The following is a 26,966-nucleotide window of genomic DNA, read 5'->3' on the forward strand; positions in this document are numbered from 1 at the left end:
TAAAAAAAACCTAAAGTGAAAATGTACAAAAATTCTCATTTTCGTTAGTGTACTAAAACAAGAAGAAGAAAAGAAATTCAAAATAGACACTTTGACACTTAAGATTAGAGAATGCGTATAATACAATAATAATTAATTTATAATAATTAATTAATAATACATTATTAACAGTTTTTAACTAAATTGAAAACGGAAAATACAAAAACAGCAACTATTTCAAAATATCAACAGTGTAAAATGACACTGCTTTTCACTAAGTGCTGGTTAAACTTGTTTAGCATACTAGTTTAGTATAAGATCAGAAGACCTGGGGTTAAGTGGCTTAAAAGCAAAATGCTAATAAGGAGCACTTTATTGACACGGCTAAATGTAACCATCGAGTTATCGGGTTGGCCACTCCTCCCGGTTCAATCGGTGCCTTTTTTCATGATTTTACTTGACATTTCAAATAAAAGGCCCGTGTTTAAAAACGCTAACTAACCTCAGTCGACCTCGAGTCAGCGTCTAACTCACAAACAAGCGTGCACAGTGTAACGATTTATTTGAAACATGAAAACACGTACACATAGAAACACGTCTTAGCAAAACGGACCTCAGATAAGAGCACAATAGAGACTTAACATAAATGCAAACATCTGCAAGCAGCTTCCCCCCCCCGTTTTTACTCCCTTGAATGGAGACCGAATCCATTCTGCTCTGTTGACTATCCCGACGTTGTGTTAGATGTTACGTGTCACTCCTGACAGTCCTTGACGAAACGTTTCCTCCAGACACATTGACAGCTGTAGGTGCGTTATACATTCTAATAAGACGGATTGAAGTCGATCCGGTATTAAAACGTTACAGCATATCAAAATACAGTGGCTATAAAAAATATCATTTCACTGTAAATCAGATATCTGAATCCAATCGCTGAACCGGCACATACATAAATAAATATCCTTTATATGGGTTATAAATCTCAATACAAACTCGAAGTATTAATATAGTTGAATTCGACCCCATGCCTCCTAAGACTATACATGTAACTCTAACGTATGAATCTCATCAGTCGTCATGACTCCATGCCAACTCAGAGGCTCCGTGGTAGCGAGAGGAAAGTAGCGTTTCGAGCTCTGGCCCTTGGCCTTGTTCCCAGGTTAATTGGGCCGACCGCTGCATGCTACAGGACACTCTGAGTTCACAGTCATGAACGGTCACAAATGAGCGGCGGATGTACCGGCACGCGATGCCGCTGCGCGTGAGGCTCGGGGCGGCAGTGCTGAGCCCATACGGATCACGGCTGGGACGGGCGATCCAGATCTCCGCAGCTGTCCGGGTGAAGGCTGAGGCTCTGGCCTTAGCTCGGCTGGCACTCGTTCTTGCTGCAGGTGGCCTGCCGCTCGATACGCCAGGTGCCCTCCTCGTAGGTGCAGTAGCAGATGGTACATTCGTCGATCTTAACCTCTCGGCCGGCCGGGATCACCGCTGTGTCGGCGTAGCAGTTTGGCCCTGTGCACAGACGGGGAGAGGTTGCATCAAATTGAGAGAAAGCCCGTTGAGATCTGCCAGCACAACCGCAAGCCCTGGTTTTGAGCGGCAGTAACTGTCACGGATCAAGCTGAAATGATGTCAACTGACCTCATGTAAGTTTCATGATGTTTTCACGTTTTGCAGTCAATCTAAGCGCAATACTATGACCCGAGTCAGTTTTTTTCAACAAAGAAATGATGAATTAAATATTTAAGAGGCAAATGATTTTTCAGTTGATATATTACAGAATCGCTTGACAGAGACGCTTCAGTACATTCTGCTCTAGCTGTGACAAAGGAGCAATTTCTAGGTGGTCTCATAAACCTACCTGGGCGCACTTTTTAGTACATATCACTGTGGTTTCCGAAAAAAATGAAGACTAGAGGCCGTAAAACAATAGCTTTTATTTCTTTTCACAGAGTTTTGATTAATAAAGTGTAATTTTTGCACTATTGCTAGAAGTTCATGTTATGAATTCAAAACAATATGAATGTGCTTGGAAATGTGATGCTTTTGAACGTTAGCATCACACATATCCAGCTTCATATCTATTTCTATTCAGGCTATTCAAAGACTACCACTATCTGGTAGGTTTGTGGTTGGATTTGGTGTAGAGCATATTTACAACATCATAGAGCATTAAGTTTTAGTAACAGTCCAGAGATATTTGATTTCTGAACCACAGCAATGTGTGACTAAAGCAACGTAATAAAAAAACAGCAATACTTACCTATGTCAACGTAATAAAAACGCGCCAGGATTAATGTATTGAACCTGTGTTTTTGAGACCAGGTTGCACAATTTTGCATAAAGATATCAAATCTAGGGTATTCTAGTTCTAGTTGTACTTAGATTAAATCTGCCAAATCTGATCAGAATATTTCTGGCACATAAACATCTCCCCCGCCCCACTAAAAATCAATAATCAATCGTTTAATTAATTAAGAAACTATTTAATCTAGGACACAACCAATTAAGTATTATTGGTATAATGTGCTCATTAACTTTAAGTTTATTCTCAATTGCCTGTGATATTTTTTAGCTATAGATGGACAGAATGTGCAAGCTAATTAAAAAATAGATTACAACTAGTCTTATTAAATTTTTTTTTTAATTACAATTGAAATGATTGATGTGATGAAGAGAAAACAATAATCTACAATCTATCTTTAAATCGCAACACTGTTGCAGAGATGATTGTAGTAAAAAAAAAAATAGTAGTAATTTTTTTTTGTTAGAACACCATTGTTAATCTATGCAACAAAACGCTGTTGTGAAACAATGATCAGTCAGTAAAGATACACATTTATGCCTGAAAAACCATATGCAGTACAGGTGTGATTCAATCTGTTTCATGACTCTTTATAAATTACTCATATCAAACAATCACTTCATGAGAGTCATTTTCATTGGTATTCAACACTGGTTGCACTAGATGGTATCTAATTAATTAAAAAAAGCCAATAAAGAGATATGCTACCTAGGTGCAGCTTCCAACTAATGATTCTTTCTTTTCATTTTGAATTGGACATGAAAAATGTCTGGCAGTTCAGTGAGGGAGCCACGTGTAAACCCAAGAACAGCTCTAAATGATTCACTGAATCTGATTCAAACTACAGATGAATCTTTCCTGGGCTCATGGCATAAACGTACTTGGTGCACTTTTTAGCGAGACACAAAATGCGTACCAACAAGAACATATCACTGCAGTTTGAGAGAAATGAAGACTAGAGGCAATCAAACTCTGACACCTTTTATTCCTTTTCACACAAATGTACAGAGTTTTGATTAATAAAGTGTAATTTTCACACAATCACTTGAAGAATATCATGTTATGACTTCAAAACAAAATATTAATATGCTGGGAGGTATTTTGTTAATATCTCTCTATATTTTGTTTTGCATTTGTTAATACTATAGGGCAGATTTAGGGTTTGATTTGGTGTAGGGCATATTTCCAACATAATAGAGCATTAGAGTAAGCAACACAGTTATTTCAATTCTGAACACTGCAATACATACATAAATCAACATAATAAAAATGGGCCAAGGTTCATATATTAAACCTGTGTTTCAGTTTTATATTTGAAACTGCAGCAAAATGTGCAGTAAATCACGTAAAAAAGGTGCTGCACAATAAAAGATTTATTACAAACTACAAACTAGTTCCTAACAGTATTTTTTTCATTCAGCACTAGCATGTACAAGATGATATCTGATTAATTTAAAAAAAAGCCAACAGAGAGATATGATGCCTAGACGTGGCTAATGATTGTTGGCTAATTTTGAATCTGACTTGAAAAAAGCTTGGCTGTTCGGTGAGGGAGCCACTGAACTCAGTACTACCTTTAAATGATTCGCTGAATCTGATTCATACTGTTGAATATGTTATTTCAAATCATTCATAACGAACAACCACTTTATAAGAGTCATTTTTCATTGGCATTCAACACAGGTATGCACAAGATGGTATCTGACAAAACGTAATATGGATGCACAAAAAGCTTTTCCACTTGTCACCAATTGTGGATAGATTATAAATTATTCCTGCACATTTTTTGCCACATTTGCGACAATTGTAGTTGCGGCATGGATCCCTGATGCATCTCATTTCATTGAGGAAGGGACATTTCGTCTTGGCGTCTTGACAGCATTCCTTACTAAACCCACAGATGGCAATCAGTCTTTATCACAATGGTGTTAAATGTTTCATAGGACAATAGTACCTCTAAAGATGTTCACACTGTAGAGCACAGTTCAATATCAGGCCTTCCATAAAACATGACTGTGCCATAACTTCATAGAGGAGTAATTGCTGAGCTCTCTGTGCACCATAAACATTTATCAAGCAGCAACTGCAGACTCAAACCTTTAGCGTGATAATCTATAAAGCGCTTCCATTGCATACATTTTTAACTACTCTTATGCAAGTGCTCTTTCAAAATGTAAAAATTTATATGAACGTATGTGTTTAAACCTGAATCCAGCTATAATGCTTTTGAGGACTTGCTAGAGCTGGTTTCTGCAAATAGATATTGATGAAACCAACACACTAGCAAATAGAATTTAAAAAGACATGGTATAAGGTGCTATAAGCAACAATATTGAAAGCCATGGTATAGGGTGTTGTGCACATGCATGTGCATGTGACACACAGAAAGCAGTTCATGCGGGATGCATCCCATGTCAGTAAACAGCCATCCATAGTCCTGTCTGGTCTTAACTGTGCTGTTATTACTGTAAAAGCAAAAAGACCCTGAACAAAAGCAAAAAAAGAAAATATAGCTACAGCCAGTGGATGATAGATTGGCACTGCTGTGCCCCATCATGCACTGGACCATGCAGGTCTAAAATGACTCATCAAGACAAACACTAAATGGCTTGTCGCATTCGGAGGCATACTTTATCTAGAAAAGGAGAATTTGTCAGAACAAACTCGGATACTGGCTAGACAAAACCTTGCTTGAAATGTTGGAATAGGATAAAGCTTGAATGAATGTATGGATGGAAGGCTTTTCACTACAGGACAATCAAATCTGATCAATTGGAAAAAATAAAGCCTACTAAGTCTGAACAGCCTGAAGTACTATGCTGAGTTTGGTGAACACAGCTTGAAAGCTCTAGCAGGAATTAATGGCGTTTTACACAGCACACGATGGGTAGCAAGCTTTGCATTCATTTGCCTTATAAATGATTGGGGGTGTGAAAGAGGGTATGATACTGCTTCAGCCCCAATATTTAAGTATTGCATTCTGTGCTGCATGTAAATGATAGCTAATAAAGCTAACGTTGAAGTTTATGTCAAAGTATATTCTCTTAACCTAGTTTATTGTTCATTGGCTTCTATAAGTAGGACATTCATGGGTTTATCTCCCCCAAAAGTGTAAACAAGCCTCCCCGGAACCATCAAAACATTTAGAGAGATCTGCTCATAGCTTTTTCCAGCACAACCAATAGCGAGAGTTTGGGGCATGGTAACAAGCTGAACAGAAGTAATTCATATTCTGATAAAGGTCTGCAAGCCGAGTTTTGAAGACTGGCCAAAATACGCCGAGACAAAGGAGTAAAACAAGAGTAAACATTAGCACTTTTGAGATTTGGCTTTCAATGGAGATGCCAAAATCGCAGATGTCCTTCTTAAGCAAAACTTTTGTCAGGTTATCTCTTCATTGACAAGCCCCACATAAAATAGTAAGAGACTTTAAGGATACGAATAATTGTAATGGCATGGTGAACGTAAGGGGAGTTTGCAAAGATTGTTTGAAAATATGTTTTATTTTTGTAATTGCGTGGTGGCACCGCTAGCTGTCACGCTAGTATCCATACCAATTGTAACACTGGACCACAAATACCGTAATATGCATCCAAACTTATATATATATTTGCTCCCTCATATTATCGAATAGCTGTATCTCAACCATATATTGTCCTACCCTACTATACCATCAGTGGGAAGCATATTTATTTAACTATCAAATGATGTATAAATCTCAATTTCAGAACAATAACCCTTGGTTTTGTGGTCTGGGGTCTCAATTTTCTCTAATGTCTCTATAAAATGTTTTCTCCATAAAACAAAATGCAATCTAAAAATATAGAATTTAGTTGTTATCTTGAATTTAGTTATAAAAGTCTTTATAGTTTCAAGATCTTACGTTTTGGGATGAAAAGACAAGAAGATATGTCATAATGTGAGGGCTAAAGTTCATTGTGATTTTATTGAGTAAATATAAGCTACATGTTTCGAAGACAAAAGATAGTCCAACTGTATTTAAATGAATGCACCTCTGAAGTGAACAGACTATCTTCAGAACATTTTCAATGGCACTTTCAGTTCATCTTATCTCTCCAGGACAGCGATGTTTCCATGTCTACTTAATCAAACACACCTGATTCAGAAATGGGTGTGTCAAACATCCTCATGGACGGGCCTTGGCCAATGAACACTACTTCAGCCGTCTGGAATACATGACCCATATTTTTAAGCAGCAAAAAAGTTGTAAATGTGAACCGGTGGATTGACCTGAAGCTATCCCTTCTAAAAATCGAAACAATAGCTTTTTTTATATAAAAAGTTAATGCCCAGTCCTGATTAGGTGTGACCTTTTGCTGTCCAAAATCACTCACTCATTCACTACTGCCTGTTATAGATTGCCACTATATAGAAAATCAAGGAATCAATTTTGCACATATATGGCTATTCTGCAGGGAGCTACTGTACATATAAGAGCTAAATGCATTATTAGTACGCAGCAGCCCTGAAAAGATGAAAAATATGATCATGTGCAGTGTGCACAACCAGCAGGATACGTGCGAATATGCTCGGAAAGCCCTGGCTGCCTCCATTCCATTGATAATAAACCGAGAACATGCTGTGTAAAATGGCTTTTATAGTCCGAATCTTTCAATGGAAGTTACAGTACTCTTCAGCTATGAGAAACTGCTGGAGGAGGCTAAAGGACTATACTGAATTTGCTTAGGACTAGGCTTAGAACATAAGTCTCAGGTTGGAAATGTCAAAAAAAAGATAATAACAGCTTTGTCAACCTAACAAAATTAATACAAAAACTATGCCATTAAAGAGAAACGCTGCCTAGGCGCAGCTTACATACACCCGTTTTACATCCCCCAAACAAGGAGGAATTGGTATTCAGCCTCCAAAAGACATTATCATAGAAGATGGAAGACTACATAAAAAGAATGCGGGCACATCAATCATCTTGAATATTTGGCCAATGCTGTCAAGACGTCATCCAATCCATATTTATAATCATTTCTGAGCAAACACTTCAGATTCCTGCCCCCAAATATCAAGACTGTGGAAGTAAAAGCAGCTGGCACAGCTGATTCATCGTGAAGGGTTATATCTCAGATCACCCTATGGCTCTGTACTGTATGTGCGTTAATACCGCTGCCATGTATGTTTAGCTGTTGCATAACAGAACGTGATTATGTATTGTCACATTAAATGTGATCATTGGTACACAGAGAGAGAGGGCGTAGAGAAAGTCGAAAAAAGAGCATGAAGAGGATCGGGAGAAAGATAAACGAGTTGGGTACACAGCAACAAACAAAACAGCAGTGGAGCAGTACGCATGCTGCATTTTTGGCAGCGGAGAAGAGTGTTTAATCACGCTGAGCAGACCCTTATCCTCGCCGCCTATCAAAGCGCTGCTGTAAAGGGCTAAATTCAAGAGAGAGCACCATTAAAGACTTTGGTCCATTCAGAGATGAATTGCATTCCCCATGGTACAGTGGTAATTGAGATAAAAAGCAAAGGAGGAGGAAAGGAAAGCTTGGATCCTGAAAATGACATGATCTTTTAAAGCTCATTAGAGCTGATGCTCTCTGAAAGAGCCGTGATCATAGCTCACACTGCTCTGAGAATAAGTAAAAGAAAAGCCCTCTAATGCAGTTCTTTAGTACGCATGCATTATAAATGCCACTAAATTTACTTACTTTTGTGGAAATGATGGCTGGGCTGGGGTGGATGGAAAAGGTGTAGGCAGATTTGCAGGGGTATATTTTATTCTGGAAGTGCCAGTGGATGGACTTCACTAAAACATTAATAAACGATTTCAACATGCTCATAAGAAGTATGGACCAGGATAGTGTTGCACCAGCCATTTGTTGGTTCTTACTTAAAATAGAACATAAAGTAAACACCAGGGGCTTAGCAACTACTTGATATGGTTGCACCGTTTGTTCTTAAGAAAGAATAGATCGCAGGAGTAACACTTTCTAAGAAGCCTGTATTTATAATACATCATAATATTTATGTATTTGTGATTATAACTATCAAGGGAATGATTGTTTATAACACACAATGAACACCATATTAAATCTACTATGTCTTTCAGAGTTACTTAACATCTGTCTAAAAGGTACCAAGAAAATAATCATACTGATATTATAAAAAAAACAAATGTTCTAAGCAAATGTAATCTGATTCAACACATTCTCACTCCCTATTGCCGCTTGGTCAGGACACTTTAGCATCACTTTTTGATGCCCGGTGCAATTTTTCGAAGTGCTTCCATTGCTTTAAATAAGAAATCACTGGCGTCAATATGCCAACACGAGATACTGGGAATTTTATCATCATGATTCAATTATATATTGGTTAATTATATTGCCATTATTGCATATATGTTGGAGTGTGATTTTTCAGTCACAAAGTTTTATATACATTACGTTATTTACACATTTACGAGCATGTAACCCAGCCCCTTCCCCTAAACCTACCATTTGTCAAAAAAAAAATTAAATTAGGATAAACTGCTTAAAACAATGGATGACCTTCCCGTTGAAAAATTATGCTAAATGGGAAGTGAGAATGTGTTGTCTGATTGTATTTTGAGAAAAAAAAAAAAAAAAGATTGATATTATTATAACTTATAAGTGGTATTTTTCTGCTTTAAGTAAAGTAACATGAGTAAAAAGGCAAAATATAAGACATGCATTATAACTATGAGTAATATAATCCATTGTAACTTAAGTGGATGAATTGTGTTTATTTTGTGTTATTGTGTGTAAATTATCATACTCTTAAAAGCTCTACCCACAAATAAGTAAATATCATAACACATTAAAACTGTTCATTCATGAGATGATGCAACAAATTATGAAGTTATTTATAAGGCTTTAATTATAATGCCTTAATGCCTTATAATAATACCCTTATAATGTATTACAAATACAAGTCACATGATCTGATCCTTTTGTTTGAGTTACAAAAATGGTAAAAATATTTTACCATTGAAATATGATGCTACTTTTAATGAATAGCTTATACGGCCTATATAGTATGGGTAATATAAAACCAATATTGATAAAATGCAACAAAAATGCTTTCTGAAAATGAAAATTTTCTCATTCTTGGCCTCAGGTCATCCAAGATGTAAATGAGTTTGTTGACACATTATTATGAATTATGGACTGGTATTTTGGCCAGAAGCAATGATTAAAGTTAAAACGCCTTAATGATGTTTGTGTTTCTTACAGACTCGTAGCTGTTCGCTTCACAAAATGATAATTGATTGACTGGAGTCGAGCTTAAACATCTTATACAACAATAACCACAACTAAACACTGTTCAAATTAAAGAGTAGAAATAGTATTGCTTTAACAACTGGAGTTGTTAAATATATTCATATTTTTCATGCCAGAGCTATTAAAAAATAACAGATTTTACAATCATTTAATAGCATTATACTGTTGATAAAATTGAAAATGAATCATAGTAGGCCTAAACATTGTGCAATAATAAAAACAATAACATTAAAAATAAAATGAGTGTTTATATTCTGAGTACTTCTCTAGTAGTAATGTGAGCACTCGCAGGCAGATTACTCATTAATTATCTCATGACTGTCGCAACACCAACAACGTTTACAACCGTTTTTTTCACATGTTTTACAGTAAAAGGCACATATGATACGGTATCATCTAATGTTAAATAAATGATTTTAACTCACAATGGCTGCCCGTGGCTGCTTATGTTACTGCTGAAGAAATAATCCGAATACAATGTTTTAATTTTATTTTTCATACAATGCTATTTTTATTGTTTTTAATATTGACTATTATCATAATAAACACTGATTTTATTGCTCTATAATATCATCCTTGCATTTGGATCGTGGATAGCGTATAAACGCAGCATGCCTTGTGCGTTTATGAAATGTATGTACGAAGTGTATCATGACAACATTTTTCCTCATTTCATCATACTCGATTAATGATGAGAAACTGTGGTTAACATGTTGTGATGAAACATCTGTGATAAATTGTTAATCACGAGAATCCAATCCGTGCTACGGGTATTCCCATTCATACAGGCAATAGCAGAAGTTTTTTGAAGTTTCCGTTTTTCAACGTGGAGCATGAAAAAGACCCATTAATGTATTATTCAAAAGCGCAGCGCTACTTTGTTTACTGTAGTAAGCAAAGAAATACTGTCGCTGCTGTCAGAGAGTGAATTAGCATTTTCATTCAGCCCATCTGCTGCTTGTTTCGTGCAGATGTTTTATGTAGTATACAGTAACTTGACAAAGCTAAGGTCAGAGTATTCTGTTTTTGCTTCAGATTTTGAAATTATACAATCTAGTTTACATCAAAACTTGCTCATACTATAATGCAGATTGTTTGTTTGGACTGGGATTAAAATTCCCTGTCCACTGTTCCCTAAATTAAAAAAAAAGCATGATAAAACACAAAACCATCAAAATCCCCAAAAAGATGTGATACAGATTTTTTGGTCAAACCACCTAGCACTACCTGTGGATTATTGTGATGTTTTTATCTCGCCTTTTCGACTCTCATTCTGACGGCACCCATTCACTTATTAATCCGTTATTTTCTCCAAATCTGTTCCATTGACAAAACAAAGTACAAACCCATTAAACCTTCATTTTTAGGGTAACCACTCCTTTAAAAATACCAGATATTTGATGGGAATACTTGTAAAAATGTACTTACTTTAAATGCTTTATTTTTCACGATGGATTTCAATCAGACATGCAAAACACAAACCAAGGTACACAGAGGAGTGCTTTTAAGGTCAGGTTTGTGTTGAAGAGCCACTAGCCAAGTAATTTATTCACATAATGTTGTTTGTCTTAATATGTTAATGAGCGTCAATGTCAACACTGTCATAAATAAGTACGCAATTAACTTATTAAGCTTATTTCATTCCAACCACTACTCCTTCTGTAAATATTTAGTTTATATAGCATTCACCATTTCAAGTTTAACGATGCAACGCAACAATATTTTATCAGTGTGCATGCTGCTACTTTGCATCAAACCTAGGCTTAGCTGTGACTTACACACAGCTGGTGCAACCTGCCCCAGGATTCTTTCTAATTTGTTGAGCTTTCATGTATGAGAAAGATGCCTTTAACATAAATGTGTGGAATTTTGATTTCAGACATCTGCTAAATACATACTTCTGTCTGTACGGTTTGCTTTTCAAATCCTGTTCTCCTACTTTACTCCATCTCCTGGGCATAAAAGACTGGAAAAATAGTGTTTCAGGAGAATGTACAGAGAGCTGGAGGTGCTGTGCATATAAAATCACTGTCCTCTACTTCTCCCCTTCAGTATCGCAGAGAATCAAGCCCCATTACAAACGGATAAAACCATCAGCGCAACAAATCCGGCCGAATATATTTCTCCAGAGGAAGAAAGAAAAAGAAGAAGTATTTGAGATGAGCTGAGGCCTGAAAGTGATTTCTAGGGCCTCTCTTAAGCCCCCATGAATATTTCTCCTTCCAATTTTTTTGGAAAATGCAAGTGATCCCTTTCTCCCCCCAGTAACGTGGATTTTCAGGGCTTTCGGCTCATGCTTGAAATGTTTATTGCAACCTCCTCAGATTAGCAGTGACCCCAGTGTCTGAGCCCTTCTAGAAGAGGGCTTGTTTCCCTGTGCGTTGCCAAGGCAATGGCCCACATGAGAGCAGGTCGACAAAAAGGAAAGGGCTGCAGGGAAATAAAAAGCATCTCTTCCTGTTTGTAACACATGCGAGGTATTAGTAGATACTTTGATTCACCTCAGTGACTCTCTTTTGAGTTCCCTAAAAATATTTGTTCAAATTCATTCAATGATTTTGTTCACAACTTTTTTCAGCTTTGTAAATCCATATACCAGAAGGTGTTAGTAAAATGCATGGTCATTGATCATTTATTTATTACAAATGTTTCCCTCCTTTCTGTCTTTGCTGTGAACTGATTCATATTCGCGGCTAAACGAACATGACCACCCTGTAACATGTTGCAGTTTGAACTTTTAATCAGAATTACTGCCTTGGGTGAGCTCTTAGAAAATACTAACTCACACAAAAAAAAAATCACCCTCGTGTCGCTCCAAATCCACAAAACCTTGGTTCATCTTCACAGATTCTGATCGTTTTGATGAAATATGAGAGATTTCTGATCCTGCATAGGCAGCGATGTAACTGAAACATTCAAGGCCCAGAAAGACAGTAAGGCCTTGTTAAAATAGTCCATCTGACGTCAACCATAATTTTATGAAGCAACAAGACAATTTTTTACAAGAACGCCACAAAGCATACCATGGCTTACACAGAAGAGAAATAGTTATTGAATAAAGTCATTATTTTTGCCTTCTTTGAAAATGAATTGCAAAACTATTCCCACAGCTTCATCTAAAATGGCTTTGTGTTTCAAAGATGAACGATGGTCTTACGGGTTTGGAGCGACACGAGGGTGAGTAATTAACGACGGAAATGTCATTTTTGGTGAACAATCCATTTAAAGTCAAACACAACTCTCCAGCCGTGACTCGTTCAGTACAGATTTTACAAAGAGATACAGCGAATGAGCCTGTATATAAAACGTGTGCCTTTATAGGGACTAATTACATATGGTTAAAGATTATATAACTAGTTGATGCTGTTTTAATTATCACAGACAAAAACCCCGATTAACCCCAAAAAAAAAAAAAAAACACACACACATTTATCCTTACATAAAAGAGGGTCTTGCATCTTTGGGAGTTTGTGATATTGGTGCAGCTTTCTCTATGCATCTTAAAGCAGCAAAAAGCACTCAAAAGAATCACTCAACGCCAAGTTTCTTATTTACTGACAGTCCCTCAGTGAGAGAAAAGAACGCGGGAGTGCTATGACTGAATCGGGATGGTTTTTTTCACCCCGTTCTTTTTGAGTCCCAACATTGCAGCTCCTCACAGATGTTCTTTGATATTCATGAACAACTGCCTGGGGTGGATATTAGCAATAGCGTTCACTTTCATCTCCCCCCATGGCACTTCCTCAAGTGTCTCCCAGCATACTCCTCCAACAACAGACCCAGGCAGCGCTCTGCACGCGAACATAATACTTCATTCAGCAGCTAAGAAAGAGGTGCTTACCTCTGCTCTTCATGAGCAACAAATAAAGATATCAGCCCTTGCGACTGCTTTATGCACCCTTTGTGCTTTTCACGTGTTAACAACCACTTAAAATTAATGAAACTGTGGCTAATAGGATGAAACGTGCACCACGGCCTTGAAGACGTAGGTGGCCTTGCGCTGTTTACCGCATTTTCTGCAAGCTGGCCACAGATGAATCAGCTCAATGATGAGGCGTTCTAATGACCGAACAAATTACAAGCATTTACGTCTTTTGAATTGTGTGCTTTCTGTGACCTGAGCTAAAACAGTGAGAGGGGGAGGCTTTTGTAGCCCCTGCTGGGTATGCCGTGGCGAGCGTGAACCGAGCACAAGATTATGATTATGAGAGAAATGCTTGCAACCCATTTAGAAATCGATTCTCTTCACTGCTTCCCCATTCAGTGTCAAGTCTGCCAACCGAAATGAAGACGACAGCCCCCATTTCTACCGCAGCTATTATCATTTCATCCCTTAGACACCACATTTTTCTCAAAGGGCCGGTCTTTCATACAAAGGCGCAGTCAATCAGATGGTAATTGACTCTTAATGGTACCAATTAAATAATCATTCTGCTTCTGATTTATTGGACGAGTCACTTACACGGAAAGTTGAAAAAGTTTAGTTTTGAGCAAGGGGTTAAGTTTTAGCTGGTTAGCGCCTGAATTTGTTTCATAATGACTGCCATCTGAAATCTGTTGTGCATTTTTATGAAAGAAACTTATATAACACTAATATTTCTGTATTTTATTGTGCCCTACTTATTTTTTGAAGGGCTCCTAAAAGTGTAAATTGGATTTATATCCATCTGTTACCTTTGACGTCACAGTTTCTATTGAACAGCCTATCCATCAAAAATGTGTGTTCAAGATGTTTACCAAGACTGCATTTATTTTAACAAAAATACAGTAAAAAAACTGTAATATTCTGAATTACTATTACAATTTAAAAGAATCGTTTACTATTTAAAGGTGCAGTGTGTAAATTTCAGCAGCATCTAGTGGTGAGATTGTGAATTGCAACCAACAGCTTGTTCCCCGCTCATCCCTCCCTTTAGAAAGGCTATGGGAGCCAGCAGTGAGGTTTCTTTACAAAAGTAAATTAAGGAATAATATTTACTTATTCAATAAATCGATATGTTATTGCAAATATTATTGTTACTTGTTCATCACTGTGTCATTGTTGCATTCGCATGAACAACATAGTTATAAAACGCACTCTTTTTATTCTTTTGACAATTACTGTACAAATGTAAGGAGACCCGTGATGTATGTAGATGTAAATAACTCATTCTAAGGTAATGTTACACACCGCACCTTTAATATACTTTAAAATGTCATTTATTTCTGACACGAGCCACGATTCTTCAGAAATCATTCTAAAACGCTCATTTTAGATTTCTTATTATGATGGAAATTGAAAACAGCTGAGCTGATGATTCTTTGATAAATAGAACGTTCAAATGAAAAACATTTATTTAAAATATAATTTTGCTTGAATCTTTCTGAACACAAACTTTTGTCTGCCTGTAAATCCTTAGTTTACAAAAAAAAATCTAACAAATTAATTCAAAACTGGACTTGATAATTATCACTGTTCTAGTCAAAACATACAATTATTTGAATTAGTTCATTATTAATTAGTTGTTTACCTAGTAGATCGATAAATGGAATGATTTGAAATGATTTAAATTCTGCTTCCTTGTATTCAAATTTAAAATAACATTCCGTTCGCTGTAACAACTGATTTGGAATTGTTCAGGAATTGATAACAGAGCACGGTGCCTTTTCCGGGTGCCATTAGCCCATCAACATTGGCATAATGTCATTTTGGCTCCAGACTGATCAATCATGACATTTCTGGCTCGAATGACAGGCCCTTCAGAAGTGACTCTATGTCCGATTTGAAATCATGTACTTCCGAGGGGTCCAGGCCTCCTTGGCGTTCTCCTGTCAAACGCTAAGTTTGTGCATGCGATTATTATCCTCATCAGATGCCATGTTAGAACTAGCTGTCACAGCCGGCACCCATCCTACGGTGTCACCGCGAGAAGCTTTGAAGTCTTACTTTTTGAAGAGTGCGGATCTCATGGGGTCAGAGCATCTGGCTGCTTCTTGCACTGCATCTGTGCAGGAGTCTTTGTACCTCAGACATTCGCAGCAAAAGCCTCAGAGGTGCCACCCATCGCACTCGTGTCTCTCTGTGATCCACCCCCGCAAGACACGCGGAGGAACCACAGGATGCACAAACAGAGCATTAGAGTGATTTTATCTATCGAAACAATTCCGAGATGAAATCAAATTGCAGACTACCTGGCAAGCGCGACGAAGCCGAGCGGAGCCGCGGTATTACGGCACGCCGTGAAATCACTAGGCGGCTCTAATCTCGTGCGTCGAGCAAAAATGTTTCCAATCCATCATAAAACCATACAGCTTGACTGCTTGAGTGTGCACATACATTTGTAAAACTGTTTGAATTCACCGCGGCACGGCTTGATGAAATTGGCCCGCTTTTGTTCCCTCTCGCAGCCAAACACCAACAGAGATATTGGATCAGGGAGGCTTGGCAGCATCTCGGCAAATGGCAAGATGATTCATTTAAACATGTGTGCTCTTTAAAATAATTGCCCCACATCACCCTTCCCCCCATTGTCCACACTACGCTGAGAGTTTAGCTGCCGAGTCAGAGATCCATTTACCAAGTCATCATTTCTTTTCTGCTGAAGGAGGCAGCGTGGCTGCCGGTGCCATATTAGATCAGGATCCAGGCGCACACAAGAAGCAACAGTCTTGGACATGCTGTCTAAAAGCATCTCAAACAGCTCTATATAACCCACACTGATTCAGAAAACTTCTCCCAAGACATTGTAATGTGTTCCAATCACAGAACACTCACACACTAACCCGAGGTCACCGCTTTTCCTTTCTCCCCCCCGCCTGAAAACCGTCCTCCGGCCAAAAAGAGAACAACAGCACGCACAAGGCAGACAAAAGGTCTGTTCAGAGACCTAGTGAGCTGCCTCGCTGTCTGCTGTCTACATCTAAACTGTCATCACAAAAATAGCTCTCCTCATTCGACTTTTAATTGATTTCATTAACACGTGCCACTGCAGAATGCTAACAGCACAACACTACAATGAAATAATTCTTTTTGAATTACACAGAACTATATTTTATCTATAAGACTTTACAATGGGGATCAATTCTTCCGTTTCAATCAAAGCGCTCAGGAGCTGAGAAAATTCCCTCGACGCTTTAACGTGTGAGCAATCACTGGGCTAGAAAAACATTCTGTAAGTTTCAGAACTTGTAACTTTCTTGTTAGCCTAATAAAGCTTATGTTGAAGGCAATCTGACGAAACGACAGCGTGTGTAATTCGCCGCTTTGTGACGTAACAGTGATGCTAAACATCGGCGTCAGTAAGAACTTGGTCCTTTGTTTACATACTTTTACTGCAGATTGATTGCAAACAAGGCACAGTTTGACACTAGATTTTCAGAAAGACTGAAACTGTTTTTATCACGTGATCACTAATGCTTATCATGTGATATGTACTGAGTGTTTATGCATTTTTAACCTACTATAAATCACTGCGGCTACCACCTGTCGAGGGTGTAGGCCAGGGGCCACCGAGTTCAGTCCTGGACGGCCGGTGTCCTGCAGAATTTATATTCAACCACTGTACTGATCAATACGATGATCAATACTATACAAAACTACCGTTTAAAAGTTTTGGGCAAGTGATATATTTATGTTTGTAAAAAGTTAATACTTTATTCAACAGGTAAAAGCAAAAGTGGCAGCAAAGACAAATTATAAATATGTTCTTTTCGAACTTTCTATTCATCAAATAATTTTAATCGGTTTCCTCAAATACATTAAGCAGCCCAAACAACAAGTAATATTTCACAATATTACTTATTTGACAGTATTTTTTGTATAGCATGTCAAATAAATACAGCTCATATAAAGCTATAACACTGTACCAACCAACCAGTTGTTCATTGTTAGTTGTTTGTGATAGTTGATATTAAAAAATCACATTTAGTGCAAAAAAGCGTTACCATTTCATAAATACCCTTTCCATACCGAATAAACATTTTGGTAAATATTATTCCATAATCAACACCTCGTCCACCATTTTGGATTTGTATTGTTGAGTTCAACACGTTGCCTTATAGGATAGCATTCACTGCAAAAAAAATACACGTAACGCACCGCCTAAAAATTCATCCAAAAGAAGGCATCTCAGATTCCTTGTGGAACAGCCTTCTTGTCGGGAATGCGCCGAACATCTCTTAAAATGCTGCTTCTGTAAGCAGCTCTCTAGATTTTGTAACAGCAAAAAAAAGCTACAGTGCAAGGGTGCTTTTCATGTAGAGTGGCTTTGAAAATACTTCCGTCTCGGCGCCGGGCGCTTTGACGAGGGAGTACATTTATGCACCTTATACTTCAGTATTTGCAGCCAAATGGAGGAAAAAAAACATGTGTAAAAGTTTAATCATCTGTGCCCTAGGGCTGGAGAAAGCAGACTGCAACTGAAACACCTGCCTGCGCTAATCACCTCACCTCCTGGAAACAAGCAGAGCAACTTTGCAGGTTCATTAGTGCTATTGCTGTCTGAATAATGCATGCCGGCAACTTAAACAAAGGCCCGAAGACAGATATGATCTCCTTGGGTTTGCATCACCTCACTGAAGTAAACTGTCTATTATAGAACAATAAGATGGATGCACACGTAGGCCGTACGAGAGGCGGCGGGTTCTGCGGCTCTGTGCATGCTTTCTGTGAATTTCCTTCATGGTATGGTAATTGAGTGAAGTGCACAGAAGTCTCTGTGGTCATTTTACAGAAGCGCTTCTAACCTACCTCTCCCTCGCTCCTGGGGGACACAGCGGGGTTCTGCGGTTTGAGAGGTATAACAGAGAAAGAGAGAAAGGCTGGAAGAACACGAACACTTACCGCTCTTACACACCGGGCAGCACTGGTCAGGCTCATATTCCGGATCAACACACTCGGTCTGTGGGCAAGCTGACACCGAACACAGGACCTCTCCACTGGGCTCACAACGGCACTTCTCGCACGGAGACACCTGGAAACACAGGCAGACGAGAAACAAATCCTTCTGTAGCGACCTTCCTTGTGCTATTACAATCAGAGGAGGAACGCGGAGCTCTGATTTGTGGCGTGCCTCTGTGAGGGAACTGATGAGTTTTTAGTTTAATTGATGAGCACGCTCATACAATCCTGCCAATCACAGCACTTGGAGTATATTAACAATGCTTACCTAATTCCCTCTGGCAATTCCTCTGGCATTGCTCATCTCCCTTCGTTTCTTTCCATATTCATGTCCGTGGGGAACTCTGAGTCGTGCTTTGTGCTCCAGTCCATTCATTATGGATGAATATCAATACCTGTCTACTTTTTTGAGTGATTCTTCAACTACAGGCACTTTTGGGTCCCAAGGGTGGATTTTCATTAAATCACGCGCTCCCAAAACTATCTTAGAAACTGTGCCTTAATTTATACTTGTTACTTATATATTATCTTAATATTAATATTTATATCTACATTATTAAAATCAAAAGCTATATCTGTTAATTGTATTTAAAGGATCTTAGTTAATATTAACAGTGTATTTCTGTCAGCTATTGTTAACAGGAAATATTAAATACTGCGACAAATATATTTTTATGTATATGGTTTATGTATATGTAAAATGATGATTTTTTCCTCACCAACAACAAATTTGCCACTAATAATTTACCCAGCTTTTGGAGAAAACCTTCAAAATCCAGGTAAATATCACTTGTCAACTGAGTATTTGACAACGCTTTACTTAAGGCCTTTATGTATAATGCATTATAAAAAGGGTACAACGCATTATAATTATTCATTATGTGTTTTGCAATTGTCTTCAATAATTAAAACTGAATTTGAAATGCATAGTGTAACAATGAATTGATAAGTGTTATTGGGACTGCATCCGAAAGCTGAAAAGTGCTGTCTTCAGAGGATACATTCCAAGGTAGGAAGGCATCAATGTGCGTCCAAATCCAAAGTTAGCTTCCTGTCTCGTGAGATACATTCATCTGATCGATTTTTGAAGGAAGGCTAGATGCACCTTTCGCTGCCTTTGATATCCCACAATCCTGACTTTTCCATTTAGTATCATAGTAATTCAATATCTGTTTTGTTATCACCAACACTTGCTTTATTTTGTTGTACATCATTAAACTGGGTTGCACTTTATTTTGATGGTCCACTTTAGACATTCTACCAAATTCTACCATTCTACCCAATTCTCATTCATTTGCAACTACATGTCTACTAACTAGTTAACCTAGTTAGTAGACATTTAGTTGCAGGTTTAGTAAAATAAGTTGACATGTATTGACAAAGTTTCTGATAGCCAGTATGTTGCGGACCCAACAAAATAAAGTGCTAGAAGATATTAAGCAGACTGTAATGACTTTAAGTTATTAAGTTACTTAAATTTAGTAGAATCTCCAAAGTGTTGCCTAGGTTTACAGATGCAGCCAAATTATTACAACGCACTACAAAGCATAATTAATGCATTACAACTCCTTTTATAATGCATTATACATCAAGGCTTTATGTAAAGTGTTACCCAATATTTTTAAACAACAGCAAAGTATGCAAAAAAATCTGGAAGTATTTTTAGATGTCTGCACCTACGATGTATAAAATGCTAGCTTTAAAATTACTCTTAGTAGGGAAAATAGTCTTCCATTTTATATCATAAATGTTTAAAGTGTCATTTCCACCACCACCACCGTTTTCTTAAATGGTGATTTTAGATGAACTTATGGTTTAGGGAATTTTGCCGTAATTCAGTGTTTAATTTTAAAAAGTCCACTACACCCAAAGTGCCCACAGCTGAGGAAACAGAAACATGCATTTTATGAACCTGAGCCGAACTGTATTCATGTGATAAATTCACAGTCTTTCTGTCACACAGTGGATTTCTGAAGCATTCATGTGACTCTACAGATGTCTCCGAAATCACACACTGTATATATGAACAAATGATCAGTTTTGCTCACTGCTTCTTCTCTGCTTTCAAGCATAAAACACAAAAGACTTTTCTGGCATTAGCATTTCAGAAAAAAAAGAACCTTCTGCACACAGTATCTCCAGAGACAATCTTCAACGAATCAAACAGAGGACAATGTGTCACCTCCAATTGTGATGGAAAATAAAATAAAAATTCACAGGGGGTTTCTAAAATTGAAAAGTTCAACAGAGGCGAGCACGGATTCATTCGGCAGCTCCCTCTGAGAGGCAAGCATTGTGGGACTAAACAGATATGATACCGGGACTCATTTCGTTCTGCCGAGGGTTTAATTGTTACCTTTGCAGTCTGCATATGCATTAGATGCGGCTGAGCAGAACCAATAAATTCAGCGCTTGGTCATTACCACTCTTTGTGAAAAACGCTTATGCTGACTTCTGCATTAATAAATCTCACCGCTCGCCATAAAGCTCAGGTGTTTTGGATAAGGACTCCAATGACACAGGAGGAGGAACCAATGAAAAGTGAATCAAGAGCATAAGCTGTAGAAGCAGCTAATGGCTTTGGCTACACTGTGGGGTGAGACACGCAGTTCAAAAAGAGTCTTTTGTGCACCTGCTGCTAACTCTGAAACTGATGACACGCGTTTTTCACCAAAGGCGAAATTAGAGAGCATCATAATAGGGCCTTATAGTGAAAAAAAAGGCCTGTCGTCTACGCTTACATAACAGCATAAGCAAGATAAGTCACCATTAGTTTCGCATAATAATTGAACTCTTCACACTTTCAGAGCAGAAAATGCAGGAAAAACAATATTTTATCTTGTTGCGAGGCTCCTCCCTGGGGAAAGACTGGGGTTGGGGAAGAGTGATGGATTAAAAATGAAAAAATGTGCAATTTTGAAATCTCATTTTTGGCCTGCTGGAATCAATATATAATCAAGACATGATGTGCACACATTATATTTCTTCAACTGGACAGAAAACTCCACTGGACCACAAAAATTCAATTCCACTCAATAATAAACAGAGATTCATAGGAGTAAAGATCTAAATGCAAGGACTTCACATAATCTGCTGTAAAATAAAGGTCACTCTGGCGCTTCTGACATAGTTAAAAACAGATAAAAGAGAGGAATACACCTAGTTAAAGCTGGCATATGGATAATGAAGCACTTAATGTGTTGGGCTAACCTTAAACTCCTCCAGAGACGAGTAGGTCTTTCCTCGAAACTCACAGTAGTTCTTCTTCTCTTTGCACTGCGGGCAGCACTGGCTGGTGTCGACGCGCAGGCAACGAGGGTGAAGTTTTGGACACTCTGGTTGGGCACACAGAGGACCCTCGTCTGTGCACAAGCATGGGCAGGTGGAGGGTCCCGGGGTGAATTTCTCCCCAATGGCGAACACAAACCCCGTTTCGTCCATGCATCCTTTCCCCCTATAATCGGGGTACGCGTACTCATCGATCGCATCCAGAGAGATGTTGGCCTCTTCCGTTGGCGCCTCTTCGGTTTGCTTGAGCAATTCTTGCTCGCCCCAGGCTTCCAGGGTCTTGCCTTGCAGTTTGGACCCTCGTCTTAAAGAACTCATGTTGGGTCTGGTCCTGCTAGAACTGGATTTGTTCCCACCCTTGATCCCCTCCAGTTCAAGGTTACTCAGCTCCTCCAGACGCTGCTTTGCGCCGGGGCTCAGCGCGCCCTCCTTGGCCTGGGTCAGAACGCGCTCCAAGCGCTCTTTCTCCCCACCCTCTGGCACCGACACAATGGGATTGCCCCGTGCGCTCGTATACAAGAGCCAGCTAACAAAGATAAGTCCTGTTGTCATGGCAGCCGAGTGAAGCATCTCGCTCCTCTCCACCAGCATAAAATTACGGGACTGCACCTGGACTCACATTACAATCCTCACATCGCAGGTAGGGTCTAGTACAGCAGAAGCATCGTCACATCTGTAAAAGAAACAAACTGCAGAGTTCAGCACCATGGACAGGGGCATTCAGGTTTGTATTTATTATTTGGGAATTATGACATGTTCAAGTCACTTTAGTTGGATCACTCCAGTTTTACGAAGCTGCAGAGTTGCAATTGAATTGATATATATATATATATATATATATATATATATATATATATATATATATATACATACATACACAAGCTGGTCTCAGAAATATAGAATATATTTACGTGCCTCACTGCACATTTTGCCACAGTTTCAATGAGAAGTGTGGCACTAAAACACAGGTGCACGTGTTTATTACATTGATTTGGATATGTATTACAGTGGTTCAGAATTAAAATATCCATATACTATTGCTAAAAGTTAAAGTGAAATACTGAACAAACCTATTATCTTTGAAAACCCATAGATATGAAGCTGGATACGTATGATGCAAAATAACGTTCAAAAGCATCAGTTTTTAAATATCCCAGCATATTAATATTGTTTAACATTGTAAACAAACATAAAACAAGTAATTGTCTGAAAATTCTGCTTTATTAATCTAAACGCTGTAAACTTGTGTGACAAAGAACAAAAGGTATCAATGTTTTACTGCCTCTGGTGTCCATTTCTTTTGGAAACTGCAGCGATATGTACTTGATATGTATGATATGCCATGAGACCAGGTATTATATATCCTAATGTAATCATACAATAATTATATATATTGTACGAACAAATTTCCAACAGTTTCCATCAATACAGATGCTGCACCCTTTGCATCTAACATATATTCTCAGTGACATGTCCCCAACATCAAAATTGAGGGCTTCAAGAAAGATCAGAGTCTTCCACACGTAATGGTCGTTCATCTCATAAATACCATCTTTCAGACACGACTTGAATGCATCGTAAGTCAGAAAAGTTGGCTTACAGCAGCTATCAAACAACTGACCCAAAATCAATTCTCTTAAGGAGTTCTACACTAGAAACAGTGATCTACAGCGCTCCTTTAAAAACCACTTCGATGATTCAAGCTGCAATCGTGCAGGCTGTAACTGATCCTAGGCTTATGCCTAGATTTTAAGAAAATATAATGAGTAAATTGACAGAATTATAAGAAAGTCCTGTTTGGATTAACTGAAGTTGAACAGAATAAAAAAAACTGAAATAATAGCTACTAATTTTTACTGAAGGCTAATGAGAATAATAATTCACTCATTGTTATAAATTAAGCAAATTTGAATAAGCCATCTTGAATTTGCAAGCATTGCCTGTCTAAATGTTCGTTCTGCTCACAATCCAGTTTTAAACAATATTTTTGTGGTTCAGACCCATTTGCCGTCCTTCCAGCGTGCAGTAGAGTATGAATAATTATGATTGCATTGTCTGACTGTTTAAATTTCTGATTAGTTTTTTCTTTTTTTGTTTAGCAATCCCTTGCCAGGACAGATTTTTTTTTTCCGCTAATGAACAAATCTTTGACTGTAACCCTTGTCATGTTTCATGTAGCAAGTATCGTCGACTTTTAATGAGTATCTGTGTTTTTTGATGTCGTCAACAGACAGCAAAGAGCCACTCAAACATTTCTCGTGAACAAACGGGATGGATAATTTATTAAAAGTATAAAGAAATGTAAATGTAAATAAATTATGGTTAAAATTACAAATTGCTATTTAGTACTAATAACACTGATATTTGTTTTAATTCCAATGAACCGTATTTGTTACCGTATTAATATTATGTAGACTGTACAGAATCTCGCTTAAAATAGAAATGAACCAAAAATATATATAATTAATTAAAGTAATTTTTTAAATCTTTTTTTGGAGAGATAGCCAACTTTCCCGTGCTGGAAACGTGTGAAGGCTGACTGCCTCGGGTGTAATCACACATAGCGACAGCAATCTTCCAATCACACCTCCACGCATCAATTTTCACGGGGGTGATGGACACGAAAGTAAATTGCCTCAAGGGAACTTGAGTCACAAGCACTTCAATAACTCCTCTATTCTCCGTCCAGCTAAGCGCAATCAATTCACTTCAATTGAATCTGTTAAATGACATGAAGAGGTTAATCGTGAAATAGATTTAGATGCGGGGGGGAAGAGAGCGACAGAAAAATTATTTAAGCAACGTCGCACAAGTGTGATGGATATCGACGCGGCTTTAGTTACGCCATAGGCACGAGGCTTCGGGTTATCACAGCTATGCTAATACTAAAGTGACAATGAAGCGGAAGTGCACTGCGTGTAGAGGACTGTCAAAAAACACGCAAAAAAAGTAGGGCGGAGTCTAGAGTCTATACGCCAGTTCTTGATTGGATGCTCAAAAGTGGAGCTGAATTATTATATACTCTATAAGGAAATAACTAGAAGTAAAAGTGCAGTAAACTGTAAAGCTACACGTTTGTTCATATTCATGATCGTAAATAATACGATTAAGACACCAGTCTGCAGTATCAAGCCGCAAAACAAGCTATTTAGTATAACTAAAAAAAAAAAAAGCTGGAAGCCAAACCCATTAAAATTAACATGCTTTTAGAATTTTAATCACATTTACTTTAACAACAACAGCCTGTCTGAACCACAGAAATTATATAATGCTACATTTACATTGTGCTTATACTCTTCTACAGTTCAGTTAGCCTATACACTTCATACTATCCTAGGTTTCAGTCAAAAAATTGGTCAGTTGTTTCTTATATTACTTCTCTGTCAACTAGAATAAAAGCTTCCACGATTTACGCCACAGAGCACCTTACAAACTGACAACCTGGCAAGAACCAGACTGTGAAGTGGATCAGAGAGGTCAAGGCTTTAGTTGGCCCCGGCTCTAACCCGGGTTTCTCGTCGCAAGGGAAAGCCGTTCCAGAGCGAAAAACACCAAAACCTAACTTTGGAAAAAACCTGATCCCTGCTACAGGTAAAACGACACAACCGTGCCTCGACGGGAGAAATACAGAGGCTTGGATTTATTTATGCAAAACCGCCAGCCGCTCACTCCTTGTTTCACTTCGGCCACCAAACATGTGAGGCCAAATATTAAGTTGCACAGGTATATCTGTAGTAACAGGCAAAAATACACTGTATGGCTCAAAAATGGTTATTTTTCTTCACTAGGATATGAATTAAAGATCATGTTCCATTACGATATCTTGTATATTTCCTACCTTGGATATATCACAACCTGCGCAACTTAATTTCTGATTAGTAATGTGCATTGCTAAGTAGTGCTTCGTTTTGGACAACATCAAAGGTGATGACTGTCAAATAGATGTGTCTCAGCCAAAGATTGTCTTAACCTAACAAGCAATACATCAAATATTTATTTAGTTGAAATTCAAAACTGCCCCTCCTCGTGCCTGGTGGTCCAGGGTCACGTAAGGCCGTGAGCACAGACAGGTTTAGAGATCCCACTTCTTTAATACGACGCTCGGCCACGCATTTTAAAAGCTGAGTGCTACTGTTAAACAACGAACAGCTTAATAGAGGGGGAAATAGAGGAGGGGGAAAAGACTGAGGGGGAGGGGGAAACATGACATCAATAAGGTGTACAATAACTCATTAAATGCGAAACACACAATACGTGACTTCATTAACTGTTAATCTAAAGTCGCGCCTGAGCGTAAAGAGCCACGCATGCAGCAATCTCAACTCCGGTGACTGTGGGCTGTGGAGCCTGTTGATGCAATGCACAGGTGCTCTTCACGGCATCGTTCACGAAACAAAATCACATCTCCAGCCTCAGAGAGCCACGGAAAGTCTGACATCTCAGGTGCACAATCACTTCAGCGACTGAGGCGGTCATTAGGAGTTGAAGCCGATAATGAGAACAAGGCGTAGATAACGATGCGACACAAAGCGGGACGCAAAACCTCCCGTCCGCGCTGTGACAGAAGCTATTATCCTTAACGTTCGCATCACCCACGTTAAGTTAACCGACGCGACGCGACCCGAAGAAAAGCCTTTACGCAAACCAAACGCAAGCCCGTCCGTTTCGCAGCCTACTTAATATCAGTTGTGTCCGCGCCGGGCACGTTTAAGCGCATCGCTCGCGCACAACAGTAGACGGACTCTTCTTAAACGTTTGACTTTAACTTTGCAGCGCCGTTCAGAGGCGTCAAAGCGGACCGGGCGTCCATACCTGCATCTCTCCGTCGGCCGCGGACGATGTTTTGCGCGGATAGTTGTCACACAGTTGCTCGCGAGGCTCGGTCCTCGGTCTCCGCGCGCTCCACATCACCCCGCGCTCGGGAAAGGAGGAATTGAGTTTTAACGAGGGCGTCGGGGGCTGTCGGTGCCTCCTCAGCTCTTGCCGGGAAACTGAAAGAAAGGAGTGGACTCTTCAGCATCACTGAAGAAAAAAAAAAAACATAAACCGGCAGACTTACGTCACATGGTGAGGAGTTTAATGAGAAGAGCGCGCGGCACCTTTCTGACCACCAGGTGGCACGTTCCCTCACCGGACTCTCGCGAGTCGCCGTGTGATTAATCCGTCGCTCGCGTTGTTTTGACAGAGCCTATCCGTTCTCAGATTCGTCTTGAGATGTGCGGCGAGCGTGGCTGTT

The 26,966-nt window shown here is 38.7% G+C and overlaps 1 protein-coding gene across 3 annotated transcripts; it reads right to left on the bottom strand.

Annotated features, from left to right (window-relative positions):
- Positions 1-524: 524 nt before the first annotated feature.
- vwc2 (von Willebrand factor C domain containing 2) lies at positions 525-26,923 on the bottom strand. Of its 3 annotated transcripts, XM_043254547.1 has the most exons (5): positions 26,790-26,923; positions 26,543-26,721; positions 21,653-22,403; positions 18,386-18,515; positions 525-1,491 (listed from the first exon to the last, which is right to left on the bottom strand). In XM_043254547.1, the coding sequence occupies exons 3-5, from the start codon at positions 22,319-22,321 to the stop codon at positions 1,340-1,342; spliced, it is 951 nt and encodes a 316-aa protein (XP_043110482.1). In that variant the 5' UTR covers positions 22,322-22,403; positions 26,543-26,721; positions 26,790-26,923; the 3' UTR covers positions 525-1,339. The 3 variants fall into 3 exon arrangements, with proteins under 3 accessions (XP_043110482.1, XP_043110483.1, XP_043110485.1); XM_043254548.1 differs by lacking the exon at positions 26,790-26,923 and having other exon boundaries at positions 26,543-26,763; XM_043254550.1 differs by lacking the exons at positions 525-1,491; positions 18,386-18,515 and adding an exon at positions 20,334-21,310.
- Positions 26,924-26,966: the final 43 nt, after the last annotated feature.

Source organism: Puntigrus tetrazona, chromosome 13 (genome assembly GCF_018831695.1).
Source record: "Puntigrus tetrazona isolate hp1 chromosome 13, ASM1883169v1, whole genome shotgun sequence".
NCBI lineage: Eukaryota > Metazoa > Chordata > Actinopteri > Cypriniformes > Cyprinidae > Puntigrus > Puntigrus tetrazona.